The sequence below is a fragment of the Mauremys mutica genome, chromosome 3, assembly GCF_020497125.1.
Source record: "Mauremys mutica isolate MM-2020 ecotype Southern chromosome 3, ASM2049712v1, whole genome shotgun sequence".
NCBI classification, from domain to species: Eukaryota; Metazoa; Chordata; order Testudines; family Geoemydidae; genus Mauremys; species Mauremys mutica.
In genome coordinates this window covers 105,325,773-105,348,414 of record NC_059074.1, presented here as the reverse complement: position 1 = coordinate 105,348,414, position 22,642 = coordinate 105,325,773, and the positions used below count along the sequence as shown (strand labels likewise).

The following is a 22,642-nucleotide window of genomic DNA, read 5'->3' as shown; positions in this document are numbered from 1 at the left end:
AGCACATGGGATTCAAAAACCAGTTGGAGAACACTTCAATCTCCCTGGTCACTCGATTACAGACCTAAAAGTCACAATATTACAACAACATAACTTCAAAAACAGACTCCAATGAGAGACTGCTGAATTGGAATTAATTTGCAAATTGGACACCATTAAATTAGGCTTGAATAAAGACTGGGAGCGGATGGGTCATTACACAAAGTAAAACTATTTCCCCATGTTTATTTCTCCCCCCCCCCCAGTTCCTCACATCTTCTTGTCAACCGCTGGAAATGGGCCATTTTGATTACCCTACAAAAAGGGTTTTTTTCCTCTCCTGCTGGTAATAGCTCACCTTAACTGATCACTCTCCTTAGAGTGTGTATGATAACACCCATTGTTTCATGTTCTCTGTGTAATATATACATCTTCCTACTGTATTTTCCACTGCTTGTATCCGATGAAGTGGGCTGTAGCCCACGAAAGCTTATGCTCAAATAAATTTGTCTCCAAGGTGCCACAAGTACTCCTGTTCTTTTTGCGGACACAGACTAACATGGCTGCTACTCTGAAACCTGTCATCCAGGATTGTAACAACTTGGTAAAGACTTTTAGCTCAGTGCTAGCCAAGGCTAGATTCAAACCAGTGACACAGAGCGAAAGCGCTTGTATGTATCCCATTGCCATTCAAGTCCCTTCTAATGACTTTTTTTTTTAATATGCACACAGAATTAATAGCTTCAAACAACATATTTGTGCTACTCTCTTAAATCTCTGATCCATACCTATTACACAATATAGATACAGCACACAATGGGAAGGGCCTATTTGAGGCTACTTGATGTAATTAGGTGCCACATTGCACCATAAGCATGTAAAAATACTTTTCAGCACCAGATACGGTACATTTTTCCAAGACACACTGGCTATTCCCATCCCCAACCTCTCTCTGTAAGGACTCACTTCCTTGCAGTCCATCACAGCCATCGTACTAAAAGTGCTCCCTTCTAGCCCTCAGTACCAGGTGCGCATAAATACTGTCCATATCTGTAATGGGGAGGATTATTTACCCTCTATTGTCTTCTTTCTCTAGCTGACGGTGTTCATCTAAAAGAAGTTCTATACTCTTGCTGTCTATCTTTTCAGCCTGAGGGCCAAAAGGAGTAGCATAAAGGAGCAGAAACCACTAGCAAGCCCCCTGCTGGGGATTCCCCTAGGATGAGAAAGTCCCCTATGGGCATAGAGCTAGCACAGCTGACTCCTATGCCTCTCTCTCTTCACTGTCTGGCACAGAGGGCATGTCGGGGGTGCAGAGGGAAGGTGGCTGGAATGAGTTGTGCTCTGGCTATTCCCAGCTGGCACATGGTCCCTGACAGACCATACAGCAGCTGGGACAAGTTAGAGTAGTCGGCAGCCTGCTTTAACCTGTGACAGGACTGGGGCAGAGAATCAGGAAGCTGTAACCAGTTGTTGGTTCTCAGCTCCTTTTCCCCTCTCCTGCACTGTGGTGGTTGTGTTTGTATGTGTGCATGCGCACGCCAAGCGCTCTCCTAGCCTTGTACAGCACCAGTAAAGCTCCCAGCCTACTCGCGGCAGGGCTCCAACACTCAAGTGAGCAGGCAATGGAGTAGCCGGACGTACTCTGTCCTTCCAACCCTGTGATGCAGTAGGTGGTCCTCAGGGTAGCTGTTGAACATCTGCATTGGGGAAGTGACAGCTGCTACTTAGAGCTTCCCCGGCTCTTGCCAGAGCTGTGCCCAGGGCTGCAGGGGAAGTGGTGGAAGGGAGCTGGAAAAGCCATGCCCCTACCTTTTCCCCAGAGAGGTGAGCCTGATTCAAACACTTTTATTTAAAAATCACAGGGTGCAGTAGCTCATGGAACACATTTTCAGTTCACAATCACATACACATTTGCTTCTCAACACAGTCACCCTCAAGGGAGATTTAGAGCCTCACGGGCCACAGGTTGGACATTGCTGCTCTTCGCAGACTCTGGTAGACTGTGTTAATTACACTTTTCCCTTATTTCTAACACCATTCTTGGGAGCCAAGCATCTAAACACTATAGAGAGGCGTTGCCACAGTCAGAAAGTTGGTTAAGGATTCGTTCAGGTGATCTGAGCAGGTGGAACATCATATAGTAAAATAGTTAATGGCTTGAAAATGAAAAAAAGGGGACCTTGTAGTAAGGTCAATTAGACAGGGGAATAACTTGATAAAATGGGTCTTGGAGGTATCATCACCAGAGGCTTCAAGAATATACTAGACTTAGATTTTTAGGCCAGAAGGGACAATTAGGATCATCTAATCTGCCCTACTGTGTAGCACAGGCCAGTAACTCAGGTAGTGTTGCAAATGATTATTTCCTATTACATAAGTACCACTCCTGAGCCATGTCACTTCTGGTTGAATTTAAATAAAATGTGTATGTTGAGTGCAGAGTTCAGTCCTGCACTGTTGCAAAAAGATACACAAAGTGATCAATGAATTCTGTTCAAGGCCTAAATAACTGGGATTTCATGATAATGATGAAATTTACTATAGGGTTTCATATAGCTGGACTCACTGCTCAGCAACCTGTATTACCCAACAAAGTTTTAATGAAGAGCTTTCCAGTGAGGGCTGGGCATGGCTTCCATAATGTCAAATCTGGTGGTGGTGGTGGTGCGAGGGGGTTATGGTTGCTCAGGTGAACTCCCTCACCCCCACCCCCAAACATTAAATCAGTGGAAATCTAAGCTCCCGTTCTCTTCATAGGAAGGTGCAAAACATGTGTACTCACCAAATAAGGTCAGTGAATCCTCTGTGATTGTGCATGCTGGGAGAGGAACTATTTAGCATTGAGAGAATACATTCCAGGTAGAGAAGCTGCAGTTGCTGATTTTCACTGACAAACAGAAACAAAGAATGTTAAAATATGACTAAAACAAATATTTTTTGAGACTTTATCATCATCATCATTCTGTTTGGAGAACTGCATTAGTTCATCTGTATGTTATCCTGTAATTTATAGCACAGTGTTATTTTGCATCTGCCTGAAAATGGTACGGATTTCAAATGTGTGATCCTCTTTATCACCCCATTTGCTCTGCACTTAATGACAGGCAGTAAAAGCAGGCAGTAGAGAAGACAACAGGGTGATTAGCTCGTCCCATTTCACTACGAGGAAATGAGGAATAAATGTCCTCCTAAAAAAGAAAAGAAAAAGTAGATAGAAGACAGATGCCATTATCTAAATTTGACTTAACACAGAAGAAGACGGGATTTTTGCACAAATGAATAGAAACCTCCTCAAACCCCACTCGAGTTGTTACAGACTCTTCATGCAAACTGAGAACACTCAGCAGCTGCCTAACATTCTTATTATTACACAGATATCTTATCATTTTCTGCCTCTCTCTCCCTCTCTTTCTGCTGTCATCCTTTTCTGTTCTTCTGATGACAGAAATCATGGCAAGGAATGCAAACTCAGGAAGGCTAGACTCTGGGGTCAATGGGACTTTTGGGGTCTAATTCTCAAATTCTCAAACTGTGGATCAGGACCACAAAATGGGTTGCGATCCCGTTTTAATGGGGTCACCACAGCTGGCATGAGACTCGCTAGGGCCCAGAGCCGAAGCCTGAACCCCACCGTCTGGGGCTGGCTTCGGCTTCAGTCCTGGGCGGCAGGGCTCGGGCGCAGGCTTTGGCTTCAGCCCTGGATGGCAGCGCTTGGGCTACAGGCCCCTCTCTGCCCAGGGCTGAAGTCCTTGGGCTTGGGCTCTGGCCCCCCTGCCCTGGGCAGCAGGGCTCTGGCTTCAGCTTTGGTCCCCCCTGGGGCAGCGGGGCTTAGGTGGGCTCAGGCTTCACTCCCGCCTCATGGGGTCTTGTAGTGATTTTTGTTGTCAGAAGGGGGTTGCGATGCAATGAAGTTTGAGAACCCCTGGTCAGTCAGCTACAATCTTGATAGCAAGAGGAGTCCCAAGAAACATATATGGAAGGATCTGTAGACACCACAAACAGAACATGTTCTTATGCATATTTTGAGAATTAACTGCAAGGGTTAAGACAATAGGTAGGTTTAAAGTTGCTTCACCATGTAAAGATAATTTTTTTCATTAGGATTAACGTTCTGTTTTTCACTCAGCAAGTCAGGGAGGGATCTTTCCATTCCTTTTGGATTATTGTTTTTGATAAGGTGAGGGCTATGAAACCCTATTTTCTGAGGTACAACAAAAAGTAGTCAAAGCTATAGAGACATGACTCATCTTGATCCATCATCTTTGCTTTTTCCTGGTTCTTTTGCTGAATATATTTCTGTGTGGCTCCTAATGAATTATCCCTAAGTAGAAAAGACATCTTTCATATGTCTGTTGGCCAACAATTTGAAGCTTGAGGGTGTAAAACTAGACACCTAAATCCATATTATGGATGGTTTGAAAATGATGGCCTACTTTCTTTGCATGTGTTTCATAAAGAGATGGACTGGCCTATAAGAAATGGGCCATTCCCACATTACTTCATATGAGAGTCATATAAATCCAATATATACAGAACATGTTACTTATATGGCATTCATGGATTTTTGATCCACATAGATACCCTTGTCTCTGAATTCTTTCCAAGGTCTATTTACTATAAAAACATCTCCCCACCACGATGAAGGTGATCTGCAGAAGGCAAATAGCCTATATTGCCGTATACCTCAGTGCTGCCCATCTGCTAATAACCCTGCTAGAGCAGGTTTCATTGTTTCAGGGCCCTTGGAACCATAATGACCAGAATTCATCTCCCTTAACCCCTCTTTGATCACCCGTGCCTTACCTCCCTTAGAAGCAAATACCAATATGCTTGAAATTAAGAACAGTGTGTTAAAGTAATCATCAGGCTAGGAGATTAGAGCAGACAGTTTAATAACTCAAAGCCTCGCTTCTGTGACCCAAAGGCTGCACAGGGTGAATCTCTCTGACAGGTTGTTTCTGAGGAGAAACAATCGTTGGCTGAAAGGAAGAACAACTTTCTACTCCCAGCCTCCCACATAATTACTTCAGTAAGTTTTTTAACAAGCCAGCTACATTTGTTTTCCTCCAGAACTAATTAGAATCCTTCATTATGTTTCTCTGTTAATTAAAAGACCCAATTAAGAAAATAGGTGCAGAATTACCAGTTAGTGCTTCTGTGCTACCTGGATATATTACTGCAGTAAATCATGGTTCACTGACCATATTTTTAGGTTCTATTAATCTCTTTAAGGCATATTGTAGACGAGCACAGAATCTGTTCTAATTCAGTGCAGTCTCCTGGGGAGCTGAGATTGCAGATAAACTTCACAAAAGATCTTTCTTTCCTTTATTTATTTATTTTCAAGTCAACGGTTTTTAGGAGAGCTCCTGTTAAGTAGTTTAGTTTTGGTATTGCATCCCGATTTGAAATGGTTATAGTTTTGGGGGCAACGTCTAATCAGATAACATTAAAAGAATGATTAGCACACAGACAAAACTCCTGTTTTGCCATGTTGCAGAGGGTGAAGTGCCTAAGACAACTGAAAACATCATTATTTTTGTGCACACAATTTTGAAGACCTAAATTATTGTCCCCTAAATGTGCATGCAGCCCCCCTTTCCAAATGATTTCCAGAACATCCAGGGAAATTTTGTGTGCGCTTCCTACTGCTCACGCTGATCAATGCTTCTTTGCTCATTAACAAACTCATCCACTCCAATTTGTGCTTTAATTTTGTATCTTGTAAAACAGCTTCTAACAGCTCCTTTTTCCTTTTCACTCATTTTGTGACCAAGAAGAAGAGCAGTAGCAAGATAGAGCTTAGTTTTAATGATATGGAGGTGGTGGTGTTAATTAAGAATAACTTTTTTCCCTCCAAATGTGTCTCAAATTTTCACCAAGATTTTAGTTTGTCATATTTATACCTCTGAAATAATTGCCCCATATTGCTTTTATGCTACATTTTCATGTTGATTAACTTATTTTTCTCACAGTTTGGGTATTTTTTCCTGGTTGATTAATTAGTAGACTGTTAGCAGGGCTTGGCTTAAAATACCACAGCTAAGATTTTTTCATTCAACTTATCTCAGAGTACTTGCAATTAGACTGTAGGCTATTCTGAGGCCACAAAATGTTGCTTTCTACAAACTATTTACATAATGGTACTGAAACGTGACACTCTGGAATTTTGCATCTTCAGATACATAAATTCGTTACTAGAGGAACCATGTTACCCACATGCAGGTTTCCATTCTTAGCCCCAATCTCACAAAGAATTATACATGGGTTTAACTTTATATATTGTGGGTGAAAGCCTAACTCCATGGAAGTCAACTGCAATGCTCCCTCTCTCAATGGGATTACTCTCAGTGTGCAAAATTCAGCACATAAGTAAGTCTTTGCAGGATAAGGGCCTTAGGTTCTAATTTTGTAAGCAACTACAGGACTGGCAGAGCCTTGCATCTGTGTGGATCTCACTGAAGTCAAAGGAATTTCGAAATGACATTTTCTGACTAACTCCACAGTCTACCCTGTTCTTAATATTAGGAAATGGAGAGCAACACATTGCAAATGAAAAACCTGATCCTACAAACCTGACTCCTGAAGGTAGTCAATACTCACCTACACAGTCCCACTAGTGTCTATGGATTTACTTGCACAAGCCAGGACTACTCATGAGAGTAAGAATTGTAGGATCACATCCAGAGGGCTTTTTAGTTAATTCATAATGCATTAAAAACGAAAACTGGCTACATTTAGTCCTCAAGAAATGGTGCAGCGTGTGCACTTTGCCAGAGTGCTGGACAGCTCCAGAAGGGACTGCGTTTCCAGAACTGTATGGCTCTGCGCCACTCTCAAAGCATGGCCAGGTGTACTTCACAGAATCTGGCCTTATGGCACTGACTCACTGTGTGACCTTGGGCAAATCCCTTCTCGGTGTGCTTCAATTTCCCCCTGTGCAAAATAGGGATAATAATGATCGTCTTGGTGATCTGCTTTGAATTCTTTGATTGAAAGGTTGCAGGGAGGGTAAATCAGTAATGATTATGTTTTTGATAGTTTATTCAGGCTCTGTTCCAGCTAAGACATGCTCTGGAATCTGGAAAATAGTATTAGAGATATTAAAGAATCTGTGGGCCAGATCCTCAGTTTGTGCAAATCAGCAAAGCGCCATTAACTTCTGTAAAAAACATGCTAATACTATATCAATGATGATAAATAAACCATTTAAAATTAAATATCATCTTTCATGACTTGAATGAAGCTGTGCATTTTAAAACCACCTGAGAATCTGAATCAATATTCAGATGTAGAGCATCATGATATTTTAATGGAATAGTATCGTACATATGGTGGTTGTAGTTCAAAAGGAAACTCAAATTATTTGCAAATGGTATCTGGGTAAACTTGTCATTATATTCCCCAATATTTAGGTTACGGAATACCAGTAATACCTCCAAGAGATCATTGTATTTTAGTCTTGCTATACTATTTGTTGTCTCTCTCCTTCTCTCTTCTGTGGATGTGTTCATTATGCACAGCATAGCAAAAAAGCAAGCATTTTCCTGAAAGGTGTTGTTACTATATAGAATCTATTTACAATAAGGGTTGCTATCACTTACTGGAGTTTCTTTAAAGCAAAACTGTGTATGTGGGTGATGAATCAATTTCTCACCACAATTATGGGCTAAATTAATACAACATGATCAATCCAACTGAGGGCAAGGTACCTCTGACAAGTAACTTAGTGCAAGAATTGTTTGCCTTGTTATCCTAGAATGAGGACAGTATGATCATTAATAAGTGACATTCCACAAGAAAATCTGCAGCAACAAATATGAATTATAGCTAAATAACCCACTTACTTTATGACAGCCTGAAGCTTCTCACAGAGCACAGTGAGGACAGACACAACATCGTCGCAAAGGGACTCTACTGTAGAACCTTCAAAAAGGACAAAGGTCAGTGGCACTATGTATGCTTAGCTGGTTTACCACCACAACTCTCCCCCACATCTTTCAGAACTCACCCAACTTCCGTGACTTAGGTCTGTATTCTCAACTGTGGCCCATGGGCTACCAGAATTCACAAAAAGAATGCTGTGGGAAAGTATTGGGATGGGAAGTGATTCTGCTACAGAATCTCTTTCTGAGGGAGTGATCCACAAAATGGAAAAGTAGTATCACTACTTGGAGGATAACACTAATTGCTTAAATGCATTTATGGAAGTTTGGGCCCATTCCTCCAACTCAGACAAGAAGAAAAATAGCAAGTGGCTCCAATACTTCTGCATGGTACCTGACTATAGACAATTCCTCAGGATTATTAAAATCTTGGTGGCTTTTCCTATTGTTTGTTTGTCTTGGTGCTCCTCCTTCCAACCATCAGAAATCTATGTAGCAACTAAGGCCCTGGTCCTGTACATGGAACTGTGTGGGCAGAACGTAATGCCTGTGTGGAGTCTCATTGGAGTCAACGGGCTCCACATGGGGCACCAGGTCCACCCCCACAGATCCAATTGCGGGATCAGGGATAATAAAGACTATAGCAATCAGAGAATATAGTGGAGACAGGGTCTAGGAAAAATCTTAGGAAACTAACTGATGCTGTGGCATGATGAAGGTGAGGCATATTAGCACTCCTCCTCTAGCAGAGCTGTGTGTCAGGACCTCCAAAAATATTAAAATTATCCGCTAGTTACATAACAGGGCTGGCCCAACAGGTAAGAAATTGTGTCTCTGTCTCCAGACCCCTCCTAATCTCTGAAGAAAAAGTCCTTAGAACACTGTTCAAATTTTGGAAGGGAACCCACTTCACTTTAACCCTGCCCACAACACTGAAGCCCTTAGGTTGCAGAGACAGCATATTGTAATTATTAGTGATTGCTTTCCTGTAGGGGACACCATTCACGCGGTGCAGATGAAGGTATAATTAAAGGTGTTGCAGACACTTCTCAGTTCTGTAAGTAACCAGAGCCCTTGTACAACAAGTGGGGTGATACCACTAAGGTGCGAGTAGTGGAAAATGAAAGGAGCAGTGTGACTCTGCAGAAGATGTAAACACTATGGCAACCGGGTGTCTTGGCAACAATGGGCAAATACAAGGAATACTGAGAAAGAAAAGAAAACCAGATTTTAAAGAGTCACCATAAAATAAAGTGGCATATACCTTGGCTCTTTAACTCTTGCAAGGCTTCATGTTTTTCAGTTGTCTATGAGGGAAAAGAAACATTGTAATTAGAATAGGTGGAAGAAAACTGCTGTAGGTATATGCAGCACTTTAAAGTACTCGGTTCCTAATCTGAAAAAGCCTTAGTGTGGGATTATGGTCAGAAAAGCAAGTGTAAAAGTCACAACTTCCTCAGGTGTCAGTCATACCTGTTTTTCTTACTTTACTAATTTAGAGGGAGAAATTTTCAAATATGCCTAAGTCCCATTTTCAAAAGTGATTTAGATTTAGGCACCTAAATCCCATTGAAAGCCATTGGAACATAGACTGTCAGTTACCTAAGTAACTTTTCAAAATGGGATTTATATTCTTAAATCACCTCAGTGCTCTTGAAAATGTTATACTTTATCACTGTTAACACTACATTGGCAATACAGCTAGAAATGCCCTCTTAGATCATCTAGTTCATTTCTCTGCCAGTGCAGGACTGTTCCCTGTGGTACACACGGAAGAACAAGGTCAATTCTCTTGTCTCTCATGTATCATCAGAAAATTGTCAGCAGCTAAGTGCAGTTTGCAGAATCTCCATTATAGTCAGGATGTACAAGCAGAAGTAAATCAACTCAGTTTTCAGATCCAGATAGAATTTGCAGAGCTGCCAGCTTGGAAAAAAAAATCTTTACACTTATAAACTTGGCACACTGTATATGGAGAAAGGATAAATAACCCTAGAATTACATTTTACAGTTATTTCTCAGATTAATGCTATTCTTAAATTCTGGCTATTTAATTTTAAAAAAGGATCTCCCTTTTACTTAACCAAGCACAACTGCTTTAAGATTAAACCTCTACACAACTGACAGCTGCAAAATCTGCTAACAAACCAAACAAACACACAAAGGCAAATAATTTCTTCATTAATATGCAAGGAAGTGCTCATAAGTGCAAGAAGCCAAAGTCATTTCAAATTTACCCAGAGGTGCTTATAATTCCATCTAGACAATACGTTGGAGTTTAATGCAAACAGCTCTTGTGGATTTTAACAACACAATAAAGGCAATAAAAAGAAACCAGTTATTTTTTGCCAGTAAGCCAGCAGGTAAAGAAGCCCTCTGGCCCAAATCATTTAATTGGATATACATTCAAAAGGATTTGGCTTAAATTTTGTAATTAAAAATCCCCCTCAAATATACTTTCTGTAGCTAAGAATTTATTTGGTTTGGGCAACATTTAATATTTAAGAAAGTTTTGGCAAAAGGATTTCAACTGGACTTCACCAAGATAAACACAAAATAAAAGAACAGAAAAAGGAAGCAAAGTCAAGACAATCTGACATCAGAATGAAGCCTTTCTTGCAAATCAAAACGTAGAGCCTGTCTGCTGGAAGGGAAGAGTTGTTTCTGTTGAAGGATTTGTTAGGCATTTGTTAGCCCCAAAAGGAGGCCGTTTTAAACAGGACTGATGCTGGAACGCTCAAATAACGCCAGAAGGCACAGCACCCAGCCACAGAACACCGCATGCAGAGACACAAAAAGGACACAGCCATGGAATACTGAATCATCTGTTGATGCCGGAAGGCTCACCGTATTCTCTTGCTTTTGTCGTAACTGTAAAGTCAAGTCACTCAACATTTGGCTGAGGGTTGCCCGCACAGCGGTGTTAATACTCCGCTGGTGACAGCTAGATACATATGTCTCAATGCAAACCTGGTGAGGAAACAAGATAGCAGCACATAGATATAAACAACAATTTAACTGTAGACCATCTTGGGAGGAAGTGAAGCTCTCTTTATGCAGAAAGTCAGCCAGATTTACTAGTGCATAGTGTTAGAAATTTTTTCAGCCATGCAAATAGCCAAAAAACTATATAGTTTAAAAGCAGCATGCAAGTTTCTGAAGTGCTGTGCATGTTGAGGTGGCAAGACAAAAATGGCAACCACTCCCCATCCTGTCAAACTTTGATGCCCAGGCAGTAGCTTGTGCTTTGGATGTTGCTTTCAAATATTAGCCCTATTGTTTAATTCCAGTGATGTATTCATGACATCAACAGGGACCATTACTCTGGAATTCTGCCCTTAGTACATAAGCAGTATCATCCTCTCATATGAGCTCAAAAAGGTTGTTGTTTCTTTTTAGGTTATTTGCGTAAATTGTTATTTGCGTGGGTTTTTTGTATGAGTAATATGTTGGGGATTTTCAGACAGCTTCTGCTACTAGGATGCAACTAGGCATCTCGATTGTTCATTGTAAATCATGGGTTTAATTTATGTTTATTAGAGTGTCCAATAGCCTTTTGGTGCCTATAAATGGAAAACATTGTATCTGTTTAGTTTTATTATAGTGAGAGTGACAGTGACTGCTATAGTTCATGTTGCATCAGAGTTTCCATTCTAACTACACTTTCAGTTGCTTGTAACTTTTGCAAACTTTCATATTTAGGGCTGAATTTTTCCATTCTTGGACTCTGTCCAAAGACAATGTTTTGCAGATAGTTATCAAAATGCAATGGAATGCTGAGGATATGGTATTATGCCCACTGCAATGCCCTTTTCTTGAGATAAACACCTTTTAATAGAAATCTGGCAGAGTTTGTAATTACTGTATTGTCATTTTTGATGCAGTGGCCTCTGGTTTGAGATATGAGGTAAATAGTGCCTCCTGTAATCTATATCATGGGATTGGAACCAGACTGTTTAACACAAACTTATTAATAAAATTGTGATCCAAAGGAGCAACTCCACTCACTTTGGCAAATGTTGAAATCTGTGATTCTGTCTATGGCTGTGAAGTTATTCATACAAGTTCAGTCAGCCTTTGTGTAAATGGGTTTGTAACACTACCTGTTGTACTCTTCAGGGTGCGGTCATTCAGATGTGTCAGTATTTCTATCATACAGTCATCTTCGAAGGGTTATAATGCCTCTGTAAAGTCATCCTGGCAATGAATACATACATTCTGCATATGCTGTATGTAGAGGCACACAAGGCGTGTGAGGTAATATCTTTTATTGGACCAACTTCTGTTGGTGAGAGAGGCAAGCTATCAAGCTTACACAGAGCTCTTCTTCAGGTCTGGGAAATGTATTCAGTGTGTCTCAGCTAAATACAAGATGGAACAGATTGTTTAGCATTTAAGTAGTTAAAATGTATTTCAAGGTGAAGTGGCCTATTAATACCCCTCCAGTCATAGGGAGAAAAGGAACAACACTGCATATACTGTATCTACGCAGATAAATATACAGCTGGTATATTCTGTACAGACATCTTTTTAAACAAAATTTGAATTAAACTGGTTGTCCTTGTTCAAAGTATAGGAGCATAGATGGAATAAAAACATTTTCTTGTTTTAGATACTTATATTTCCCTAATGAGGAGGAAGTCCAGCTTGTAAGATGAAAATTTAAAGATGGTTAGCTCATTATGTGGACTAATCAATGCTGATATGTACACAGTAACAGAATCAAGAGCCTGATCCAACTCCTACTGAAATCAAAGGGAGCTTTGCCATTAAGTTCTGTGGGAGAAAGACGGAGTAAGCTTAAAAGGAAACTGCTGTCCATGTGCATTACTTTTAATGTAACAGAATGGAGAATAAGACCAGATCCCAGAATCCCTTTGAATTTATCATCTCTGCTCCTTTCAGCAGACATATCCAGCAGATGTGAGAGGTGCTAATGCTTTTAGGATTTCTGCCTCATGGCTAAATTTTGGGCACAATAAAGCATGACTGAGTTCCTTGGTTAGAAATAGAATATGCTTGATTAGTGCAAATGGTGTGAGCCAAAATGCCACACACTGGAATAATCTGAACTATAGCTCTTGCACCATTCTCATCCCAGTCACTCTGTTAAGTCCCAGTGTAGCGTTATGAGAACATTATATGTAGCATGTGATATTTTGTGCCTCTTACGTGACAGAGGCAAGATAAAGACAAAATTAATGTTTCCTTTCTCGGGTTTGCATGTGTCCCCATTTTAACAATACATTAAAACCTGGTAAAGCTGAAGGTATTTGCATCAGATAATGGACAGAACCTACAGTTCATCTTGGCTTTTGGGGCATCTGTTGACCTTTGAGAGTGTTATATTTCCTAAGGTAAGTGAGGAATTTCATTCAGCATGATCTTAATTAGTAGATGTGTGAGGAAGATTCCAAAGATGCCTGAGGTCTCACACTGCACAGACTGTCAATGCAGATTAAAAGCTTTTTATCTTAAATGTGTAAAAAGGTGCCATGCAGCTGTCACTACTGTTATTTATATAGTGCACAGTGCTTCACGACAAGAAAACCATCTAAACAAATACAGAATTCCTACACTGAACAGTGTACATTCTAATCCTGCAGTCAGACCTATATGAACAGACCCTGGAACTGTGCATCACCTCATTGGCTTCAATGAGGAGCAGGGATCTGCCAATACAGATCCATTACAGGACTGGGGCCTAAGGAAATACATACGAAATGCCTCAGTTTATGGATAGCGTAATGCTCTATCTTGCTGAGCCAGTGTGATTTTCTATTTATGCTTCTCCGACAGCACAAGAAAATCCTTACTCTTCTGCCATTTTCAAAAGGAGACTTGGAAGAGAGGTTGCCATCGTATACCACACAAGAATTCCAGTGGGCAAGGAATACAAAACCCTATCAGACCTTGCTGAGGCTGAATCATTCATAGGAACTGTGTGTGCTGCAAGGGTTTGAATAGTAATATTCTTATCTAATTCAACTTACTTAAAGAACTGTGGAAAGACTGAATTTAAAGGCGGGCTGACTTTCTGGAAAGAGCAGGATCGATTTCCCCTTTTTTCTTCCCCCGCCCCTTGCGTGTTAACGTGCAGCACTGTTGCTCAGCTGAGCTCCAGTCTCGCAAGCCAAGCATGATACCTTGTGAAATGTCATTGGTGGGGATGCACCAGTAAAAATGTGAGAGCACAGGGCACTGAAGAGGTGTGCAATGGACACTTTGATCATTTCATGCATTTGGGGGCTTCCAGCTTTGTGACATGCAAAACACAGCTAAGAAAGCAAAACACAAAGGATTAGACAAAGCAATACAATGGATTAAACAAAACAATCTCCAAAAACAAAGGTGGGAATAGATAAAAGAAGATAAACAAGTCACAAAGCATGAAATAACTTTTCATGCAGGGGCCTGACCAACATTAAAGGTATTGTATGTAGTTAGGAATGTATATAGCTAGGCAGACTGTAGGTTCAACACTAGTAATATTTAAGCCATTTATACAACACTCTTCATGGTCAGAGTACTTCACAAATATTATCTCCTTACCCTTCACAGAACTCTAATCTGGGGGCCATAATGCTCATTGAAGATGGGGAAACTGAGGCTGAGGTTAAGGCCAAAATGCTAATGTGGGGTACCTCCATTATGGACTGATCAGGTGGCGCAAAGTGGCCAGCTTGTAGCTGTAACTTGCCAGAAGATTCTTGCCAGTGGGGGTTCCCCTCCAATGGGAATTGAGGAGCAGAGACAGAAGAGCTTACTCTAGCACCATGTCCACCCTACTATGGGACACATCAGGGAAGGGAGGAAGGAAGAACAGGCACATGGCAGAAAAGAACTATGCCAATTCTCCACTGGAATAAGTTGAGCAGCTGATGCTGGGGGCAGGCCAGTGCTGAATCACCCCACTGGCTACCACCCCAGCACTGGGAAGAGTTCAGATGCAGGGGAGAACTGAGTCCTCGGGTTTCAAATGTTAAAGCCTTTGTAATATCTATGGGCCAGAATCACAAAGCCAAAGGTGCCTATAGGTGCTTTTATGTATAGGTACACTAGCAAACACTCCTAATGTAGTCAGAGCTGATACTGGTTTTTGCTGGGATAGCTGATACTGATTCCCTGAACAAACTGCGCTAACCAGCAAAAGAAAGTTTTTTTTGTCCAATGTAGTTTCATCTACACTCAGCTTTTGCTGATAAAATAAAAAATCATACTCCTAATTGACTTTACTATGCTGGCAAAGTTTTAAAGGTAGACATGGCCTTTTAAGAGTGAGGATATGGCAGAGCCACTAACCAATGGCAGGATCCAATACTTAACATGAAACAAAGCTGGCGTTTAATCAGGGTGTTTTAAAGAGAAAAACAGGCATGTGTCATTTGCATATCGTTATCTGAAAATGCACAGCAGAAATAGAAAATATGAATTCAGATAACGCTCACAGTCTTGGGGATGTCCCCAGGGAACAAAGAACATGAAGCACTGACAATTGATTTCCACTACCTGAAGTAGCAGCTCAAAGGTTGAAATACTGGAGCTGTTAAACCCTTTTTCCAATGTGTATTGCATCTTACTGTATCTCTTGATCTACAGTTCACGGATACATTGGGCTAGATTCACCTTCAATTTTCACCAGCTTCTGCCCGCCACAGTGGAAGAAAGTCTATCAAAGAGAGGCTGCAGCCGTGAAAAGGAGCCATAAGTTTGCTTCTGTATGAGGGATTGGGGCAACAGGGGTTTAGCACAGCCTGAGAAAGGGGGTTGCCTGGGCAGGGAGGAGGTAGGAGCTGCTGATCCAGTACATCTTTGCTACAGCCTCAAGCAGTGAGGCTCCTACAGAGCCCCCATGAAAACAGAAGTTACTCTTCATGAGTTTGGATTTCCTAACATTATTCAAGGGGGTGAAACCATGAGTTACACAGGTCATCCCAAATTAGTACTATCATGTATTCTGCACATGGCACGTTTTTAGGACTGTCTTAGAGAGTTTTAACATTTTGTATGGAGACTATTTTTGTATCCGTCTGCCTGCAAAGTCAATTAGCGACATTTTAGCAGTTAACTAGCTGTCTTGCCATGGTAACTTTTCTTAGTTACCATGCTTTTTCCCCCTAGGTAGCAACAGGGTGATGCAGGATCAGTTTCATTCCCAGATTTATAAAACGCTACCATTGCCAGGTAAAGCTAGGCACTTCCATCAGGTTTTCTTTTCTTCGTGCACCAAGGAAAAACTGACATTGATTCGCAATTGTTAGTCATTTTCTTTCTCTGCTCACTAATTTCACTTGTAACTTCCCAAGCTGTCTCTTAAATAACAGCAGAACACAGACTGATATCTCCATCTCTAATTTTCAATGCAGAAATAAATAAACATAAATAATAATAATAATTATTATTATTATTCCCCACTACTGAAAAGAACAGCTAAGTGTTGTAAAAGCAGAGGGGTGTTATGTCATGGGTTTTACAAGGATTTTCATACAAACCTTTTCATTGCTGTATTGAACATTGATGTTAAGTGTGTATACATTCCCCTCAACCCTAAGCAGTGTAATTCAATATAATTGTATATTATATACACAACAGGGCCTGCCATGCATTAGGACTGAGTATTTCTATGCATTTCTTCCTTCCTGCCTACATGGGAGGCTCACTGCTTGAAACTCACTGTGCAACTAAATAGAGCACTTGTCTGAAAATGCTCACTTATAAACAGATCTGCTGTTGGCAGGTGCATTTTCCAGCTGCCAAAGCCCTTTTTACAATTTAATCCAGACAAATGTAATGAGGACAAAGGAAGACTTATTAATGCCAGTGGGACAACGTAATAAATCTAGGGAGACAACATAATAAATCTAGGGATGTAATAATTCCTTTTCTTGGACGCATCAGAAATAAGGGACACACTAACAATGCATATTATAGGTCAATCTCATCTTTGATGTAACTGTATTAACTTTGGTGGAGTTTCACCAGGGATGAATTTGGCTCCACATGTTGTTGTAAAATTGAAGGAGAAAATGTTATTACTGTTAAAGGCAAAGCAAAACATGCAAAGTTTTAAACACAGACAATACTGTAATACACAGCAGCCACTAAGAAGAATTTCCATGAGCAGAAAGTGCATCTTCGAATGCATTTCTACAGCTGTCAGCACTGTGGTTGCTAATCATGTTGACCAATAAACGGTAACAAGGGTAATATCAATCATTAAGAATAACTGCAATTGTTTTGATGAAATCAATCCCAGTCTATGTATAGAAAGCACATTCTAGTTAGTGGCAATAGGTCAAGAAAAACAAGCAATATTAGTGGAGGATGGAGGGCACTCACCTCAGCAATCTTTAGCACTGAACTTCCATTCAGGTCAAATGTGGAGGTGTACGTGATACAGAGCAAAACCTTGAACACAGAGCGGGGAGGGGGGAAAAAGCACAAGAGCTTTAGTTTCAACCACCATTTCTAGTTTGTGGTTGAGTTTTTATATTGTCTATTGTGTTCCCCAATAACTTTTTCTTCATCAGACCCTTTTAGACACAACTCCTTCCATTTTCCACAGCAGCAGTTACTAGGGTTGGGGTTGGCAATGAAGTTGCTGACTGGTTCCCACTTGGAAAATTGTGACTGTTGACCCAAAAAGGAAAGAGTCACCGCAACCACAGATGTTATGTTGCTCTACATGAACATGTCTTTCAAAGAAGGATGGTCCAGTGGTTTGGATATTAGCCTGGGACTTGAGAAAGCCAGGTTCAATTCCCTGGCCTGCCACTGATTTCCTGTGTCACCTTGAGAAAATCACTTAGTCTCTCTGTGACTTAGTAACCTACCTAACAGGGATGGAGTCAGGATAAACACATTAAAGATCGTAAAGCACTCAGATACTATGGGAAGTGAGGAGCCATGCAAATAAACATGAAAGAATGTAGTGAGCAATTTAGAAACCAGTACTTGCATTGGCATCGATTTAAAAAATGATTTAAAATTAGTAACTTTCATTAATCCACAAAAGATCCCTGCCAAAAAGGAAAATAGAAAAGGGAGGGTCTTGAAAGGACTGGGGAGGCTTAAAGGGATCCCCTTTGTCTGACAATATTTTCATCTTATTATTTGTACTACACTCGTGTCTAGAGGATCAAAATCCCACTGTCTAGGCACTGCACCAACACCTAGAAAGAACCCTTCTTCTAACCAGCCTAAATTTGCTCATGATTATTTGTTCCTGTACCAACATTGTCCTTTAGCTTAAATAGCTCTTCATCAACCTGGTGGACTCCAAATCTGGGAAAAAGACTCCTCCATGCAGCTCACTTGCACCTGACACAAAAATAATCCATTACTGGAGGTAAGTGCAGGGAATTTAAGCTTTAGTACTAAGGATCCTTTGATCATCATCATCTGTCAGCTCTCACAGGTAGAGAGGAAAAACCCATCTGTAGAAAAATGTGTCATTTTCCTCTGAGCATACAAATGCCTGTATCCTCCTAAGCTTTCACTTGCCTGTCAGCATGAAAAATGCTTGTGTTCTTTGCACTCAGAAACACAGTGGATCTTTAAAAATGATATGGGATATAACTCTAAACAACACCAGAGCACAGAAATGGACAAGTTTGATTTCATGCATTTATAATTTTCCCTACCAGCAAGATACCCCAATTTTAAGAAACATCTGCAAACAAGTCAGGAAGATCCAGAAGCTGAACCTTGTTAGCCAATACATATATGTTAGGTGTAATATATACCATATTGATTGATACTATGTGCATGGCAGTAATATGATATACATTATATATATATGTGTTGGGAAATTATGCTAATTTAACAGATTATGCTCTTCCCACAATTCAATTAATCCGTATCAAATATCCCACAATACTTTGCAAAGCTGAGGTTGGAGCGGAAATCCTCCAGGGACATCTCCATGAAGTTCTCCTGGAGGTACTCTAAAAGCCTTTGCAGAAGGTTTCTGGGGAGAGCAACCTTATTCCGTCCTCCATGGTAGGACACTTGACCACGCCATGCTAATAGCAAGTAATCTGATATCATTGCATGACAAAGTCTGGCAGCATACGGTCCCTGTGTTTGCTGGCATTCAAGCAACATCCATTCTTTATCTCTCTGTGTTATCCTCAGGAGAGTGATATCGTTCATGGTAACCTGGTTGAAATACGGGAATTTAATTAAGGGGACATTCATAGGTGTCCGTTCCTACTGGGCTGTTTGCCTGTGGCTGAAAAGAAATCCTCCCCGCAGTTAGCCAAACGGTGGGAGAGAGGAGGGAGGGCATTGTGGCTGAGCTGTTTGCGTTTGGCTAGCAGGGATCTTCCCTGATACCAGCCACGCGGTGTGGTGGGGGGAGGGTTAAAGCGGTCATCCCAGAGAAAAGGATGGGGGGCGTAGTTTGGTTTCTGCTGCTGCACATTAACACGAAAACCTAAATGGACAACTCAACGGGCTTTGCTTGGTATGGGAAAGGAGGGCGCTGCTGTTATGAAGGTTGCAGAAGCCGAAAGACTATGGCTTACCATGGCTGCCTGCAAGCCAAATTTTGTTGCCCGAGGTGTTTGATGCCTAAACACCAAAGCTGCAGGTACTCAATATAAGATGCAAAAAATGACCTTGTACCGAAATCACGTGCTATGTAATGTGAATAGTGTTGTTCACCGTGAAAAAGTATACCCATTGTTTTGTAAAATGTATCTTGTTAAATACTTCTCTCCCTTTTTTTCCTCCCACAGCTACAAATGTTTCAAGCCTCCCTCCTCCATCCCAAAGACTATCTCAGATAAGGTGGCGAAAAAAATGCATGCACGATGAAATGTTCTCTGAGCTCATGCAGGCGTCCCGCACTGAAAGAGCTCAGCAGAAAGGGTGGAGGGACACAATAGCACAGGACAGGAAAGCGGCCAGTGAATGTGAGGAGAGGTGGCGGCAGGAAGATCAGAGGAGGCAGGATGCAACACTGGGGCTACTGCGGGAACAAACGGACATAATGCGGCATCTGGTGGGGGAGGGGGGGTTCAGGAACGTCAGCTGGAGAGACTGCCGCTGCAGCCTCTGTTTAACTGCCCTCCCTCCTCCCCATGATGTTCCATAGCCACCCAGACACCCAAGAACACGGGGCGGGGCGGAGCAGGGGAGGCTCCGGCCACCCAACCACTCCACCCCAATGGACAGAAGGCTGTCATTCAACAAGTTTTGAAGTGGCCTTTTCCTTCCTTCCTCCCCTCTCCTCCCACACCCCACCTGGGCTACCTTGTGAGTTATCTCCCTAATTTTATAATCAATTAATAATGAATACATGGTTTTTAAACGATAGTGACTTTATTTCCAAGATGCGATCGAAGAGGGGAGGGCGGTTGGCTTACAGGGAATTAGAGTCAACCAAGGTGGCAAGTTTTCATCAAGGAGTAACAAATAGAACTGTCACACGGTACCCTGGCCAGTCATGAAACTGGTTTTCAAAGCTTCTCTGATGTGCAGTGCTTCCTGATGTGCTCTTCTAATCGCCCTGGTGTCTTGCTGCGCGTAATCAGCGGCCAGGCGATTTGCCTCAACCTCCCACCCTACCATAAATGTCTCCCCCTTACTCTCACAGGGATTGTGGAGCACACAGCAAGCAGCAATAACAATGGGAATTTTGCTTTTGCTGAGGTCTGAGCAAGTCAGTAAACTGCGCCAGCGCCCCTTCAAATGTCCAAATGCACATTCTACCACCATTCTGCACTTTCTCAGCCTATAGTTGAACAACTCCTGACTACTGTCCAGGGTGCCTATGTACGGCTTCATGAGCCAGGGCATTACAGGGTAGACTGGGTCCCCAAGGATAACTACAGGCATTTCAACATCCCCAACAGTTATTTTCTGGTCTAGGAAGTAAATCCCTTCCTGCAGCCATTTAAACAGACCAGAGTTCCTGAAGATGCGAGTGTCATGAACCTTTCCCAGCCATCCCACGTTGACGTTGATGAAATGTCCCTTGTGATCCACCAGTGCTTGCAGCACCATTGAAAAGTACCCCTTGCAGTTTATGTACTCACTGCCTTGGTGGTCTGGTCCCAAGATAGGGATATGGGTTCCATCTATTGCCCCACCACAGTCAGGGAATCCCATTGCAGCAAAGCCATCCACTTTGACCTGCACATTTCCCAGAGTCACTACTCTTGATAGCAGCAGCTCTTTGATTGCCTTGGATCACAGAAGCCCCCACAGTAGATTTGCCCACTCCAAATTGATTCCTAACTGACCGGTAGCTGTCTGGCATTGCAAGCTTCCAGAAGGCTATTGCCACTCGCTTGTGAACTGTGAGGGCTGCTCTCATCTTGGTATTCTTGCAGTTCAGGGCAGGGGAAAGCAAGTCACAAAGTTCCATGAAAGTGCCCTTACGCATGCGAAAGTTTTGAAGCCACTGGGAATCATCCCAGATCTGCAACACTATGCGGTCCCACCAGTCTGTACTTGTTTCCCGGGCCCAGAATCAGCCTCATTAACACCATGATTTCCACATTGCCGGGGCCCGTGCTTTGAGAGAAGTCTCTGTCCATGTCCTCATCACTACACTGCTGTCGCCTCCTTGCCTGGTTTTTTCAGCTTCTGGTTCTGCATAACCTGCACGATAATGTGTGAGGTGTTTACAATGCTCCTAACTGCTGTGGTGAGCTGAACGGCCTCCATGCTTGCTGTGCTATGGCGTCTGCTCGGGCAATCCAGGGAAAATGGTGTGAAATGATTGTCTGCCATTGCTTTCAAGGAGAGAGGATTCACTGACTACATTTACCCATAACCACCCGTGACAAATTTTTGGCCCCATCAGGCATTGGGAGCTCAACCCAGAATTCCAATGGGCAGCGGGGACTGCAGGAACTGTGGGATAGCTACCCACAGTGCACCGCTCAGAATGTCAACACTTGCCACGGTACTATGGACGCACACCGCCAAATTAATGTGCTTAGTGTGGACACATGCACTCGACTTTATACAATCTGTTCTCAAAAATCAACTTCTGTAAAATTGGAGTAATTTCGTAGTGTAGACATACTCTTAGAGACTAAAAATTTGAGCATAAGCTTTTGTGGGCTACAGCCCACTTTATCGGATGCATAGAATGGAACATATAGTAAGGAGATATATATACACATATAGAGAACATGAAAAGGTGGGAGTTACCCTACCAACTCTAAGAGGCTAATTAATTAAGACGAGCTATTATCAGTAGGAGAAAAAAAACTTTTGTAGTGATAATCAAGATGGCCCATTTCAGCCAGTTTGACAAGAAGGTGAGGATACTTAACGTGGGGAAATAGATTCAATGTGTGTAATGGCTCAGCCTTTGCCAGTCTCTATTCAAGCCTAAATTGATGGTATCCAGTTTGCATATTAATTCAAGTTCAGCAGTTTCTCGTTGGAGTCTGTTTTTGAAGCTTTTCTGTTGCAAGATGGCCACCTTTAAGTCTGTTACTGAGTGACCACAAAGGTTGAAGTGTTCTCCTACTGGTTTTTGAATGTTATGATTCCTGATGTCAGATTTGTGTCCATTTATTCTTTTGCGTAGAGACTGTCTGGTTTGGTCAATGTACATAGCAGGGGGCACTGCTGGCACATGATGGCGCATATAGCACATTGGTAGATGTGCAGGTGAATGAGCCCCTGATGGCGTGGCTGATGTGATTAGGTCCTATGATGATGTCACTTGAATAGATATGTGGACAGAGTTGGCATCGGGCTTTGTTGCAAGGATAGGTTCCCGGGTTAGTGTTTTTGTTCTGTGGTGT

General features: G+C 41.8%; 1 protein-coding gene across 4 annotated transcripts in view; it reads right to left on the bottom strand.

Annotated features, from left to right (window-relative positions):
* Positions 1-22,642, bottom strand: part of ARFGEF3 (ARFGEF family member 3) — a 119,835-nt gene that overhangs the window by 49,150 nt on the left and 48,043 nt on the right. For 3 of the 4 annotated variants that reach the window (XM_045010877.1, XM_045010878.1, XR_006578229.1), the window contains exons 5-10: positions 17,208-17,276; positions 14,015-14,146; positions 10,716-10,838; positions 9,133-9,175; positions 7,830-7,908; positions 2,765-2,869 (exon numbers count right to left, since the gene is read on the bottom strand). In XM_045010877.1, the coding sequence (XP_044866812.1) occupies positions 2,765-2,869; positions 7,830-7,908; positions 9,133-9,175; positions 10,716-10,838; positions 14,015-14,146; positions 17,208-17,276 (551 nt within the window). The remainder of the gene's footprint in view (positions 1-2,764; positions 2,870-7,829; positions 7,909-9,132; positions 9,176-10,715; positions 10,839-14,014; positions 14,147-17,207; positions 17,277-22,642) is intronic. The other variant, XM_045010879.1, reaches the window with a different exon arrangement.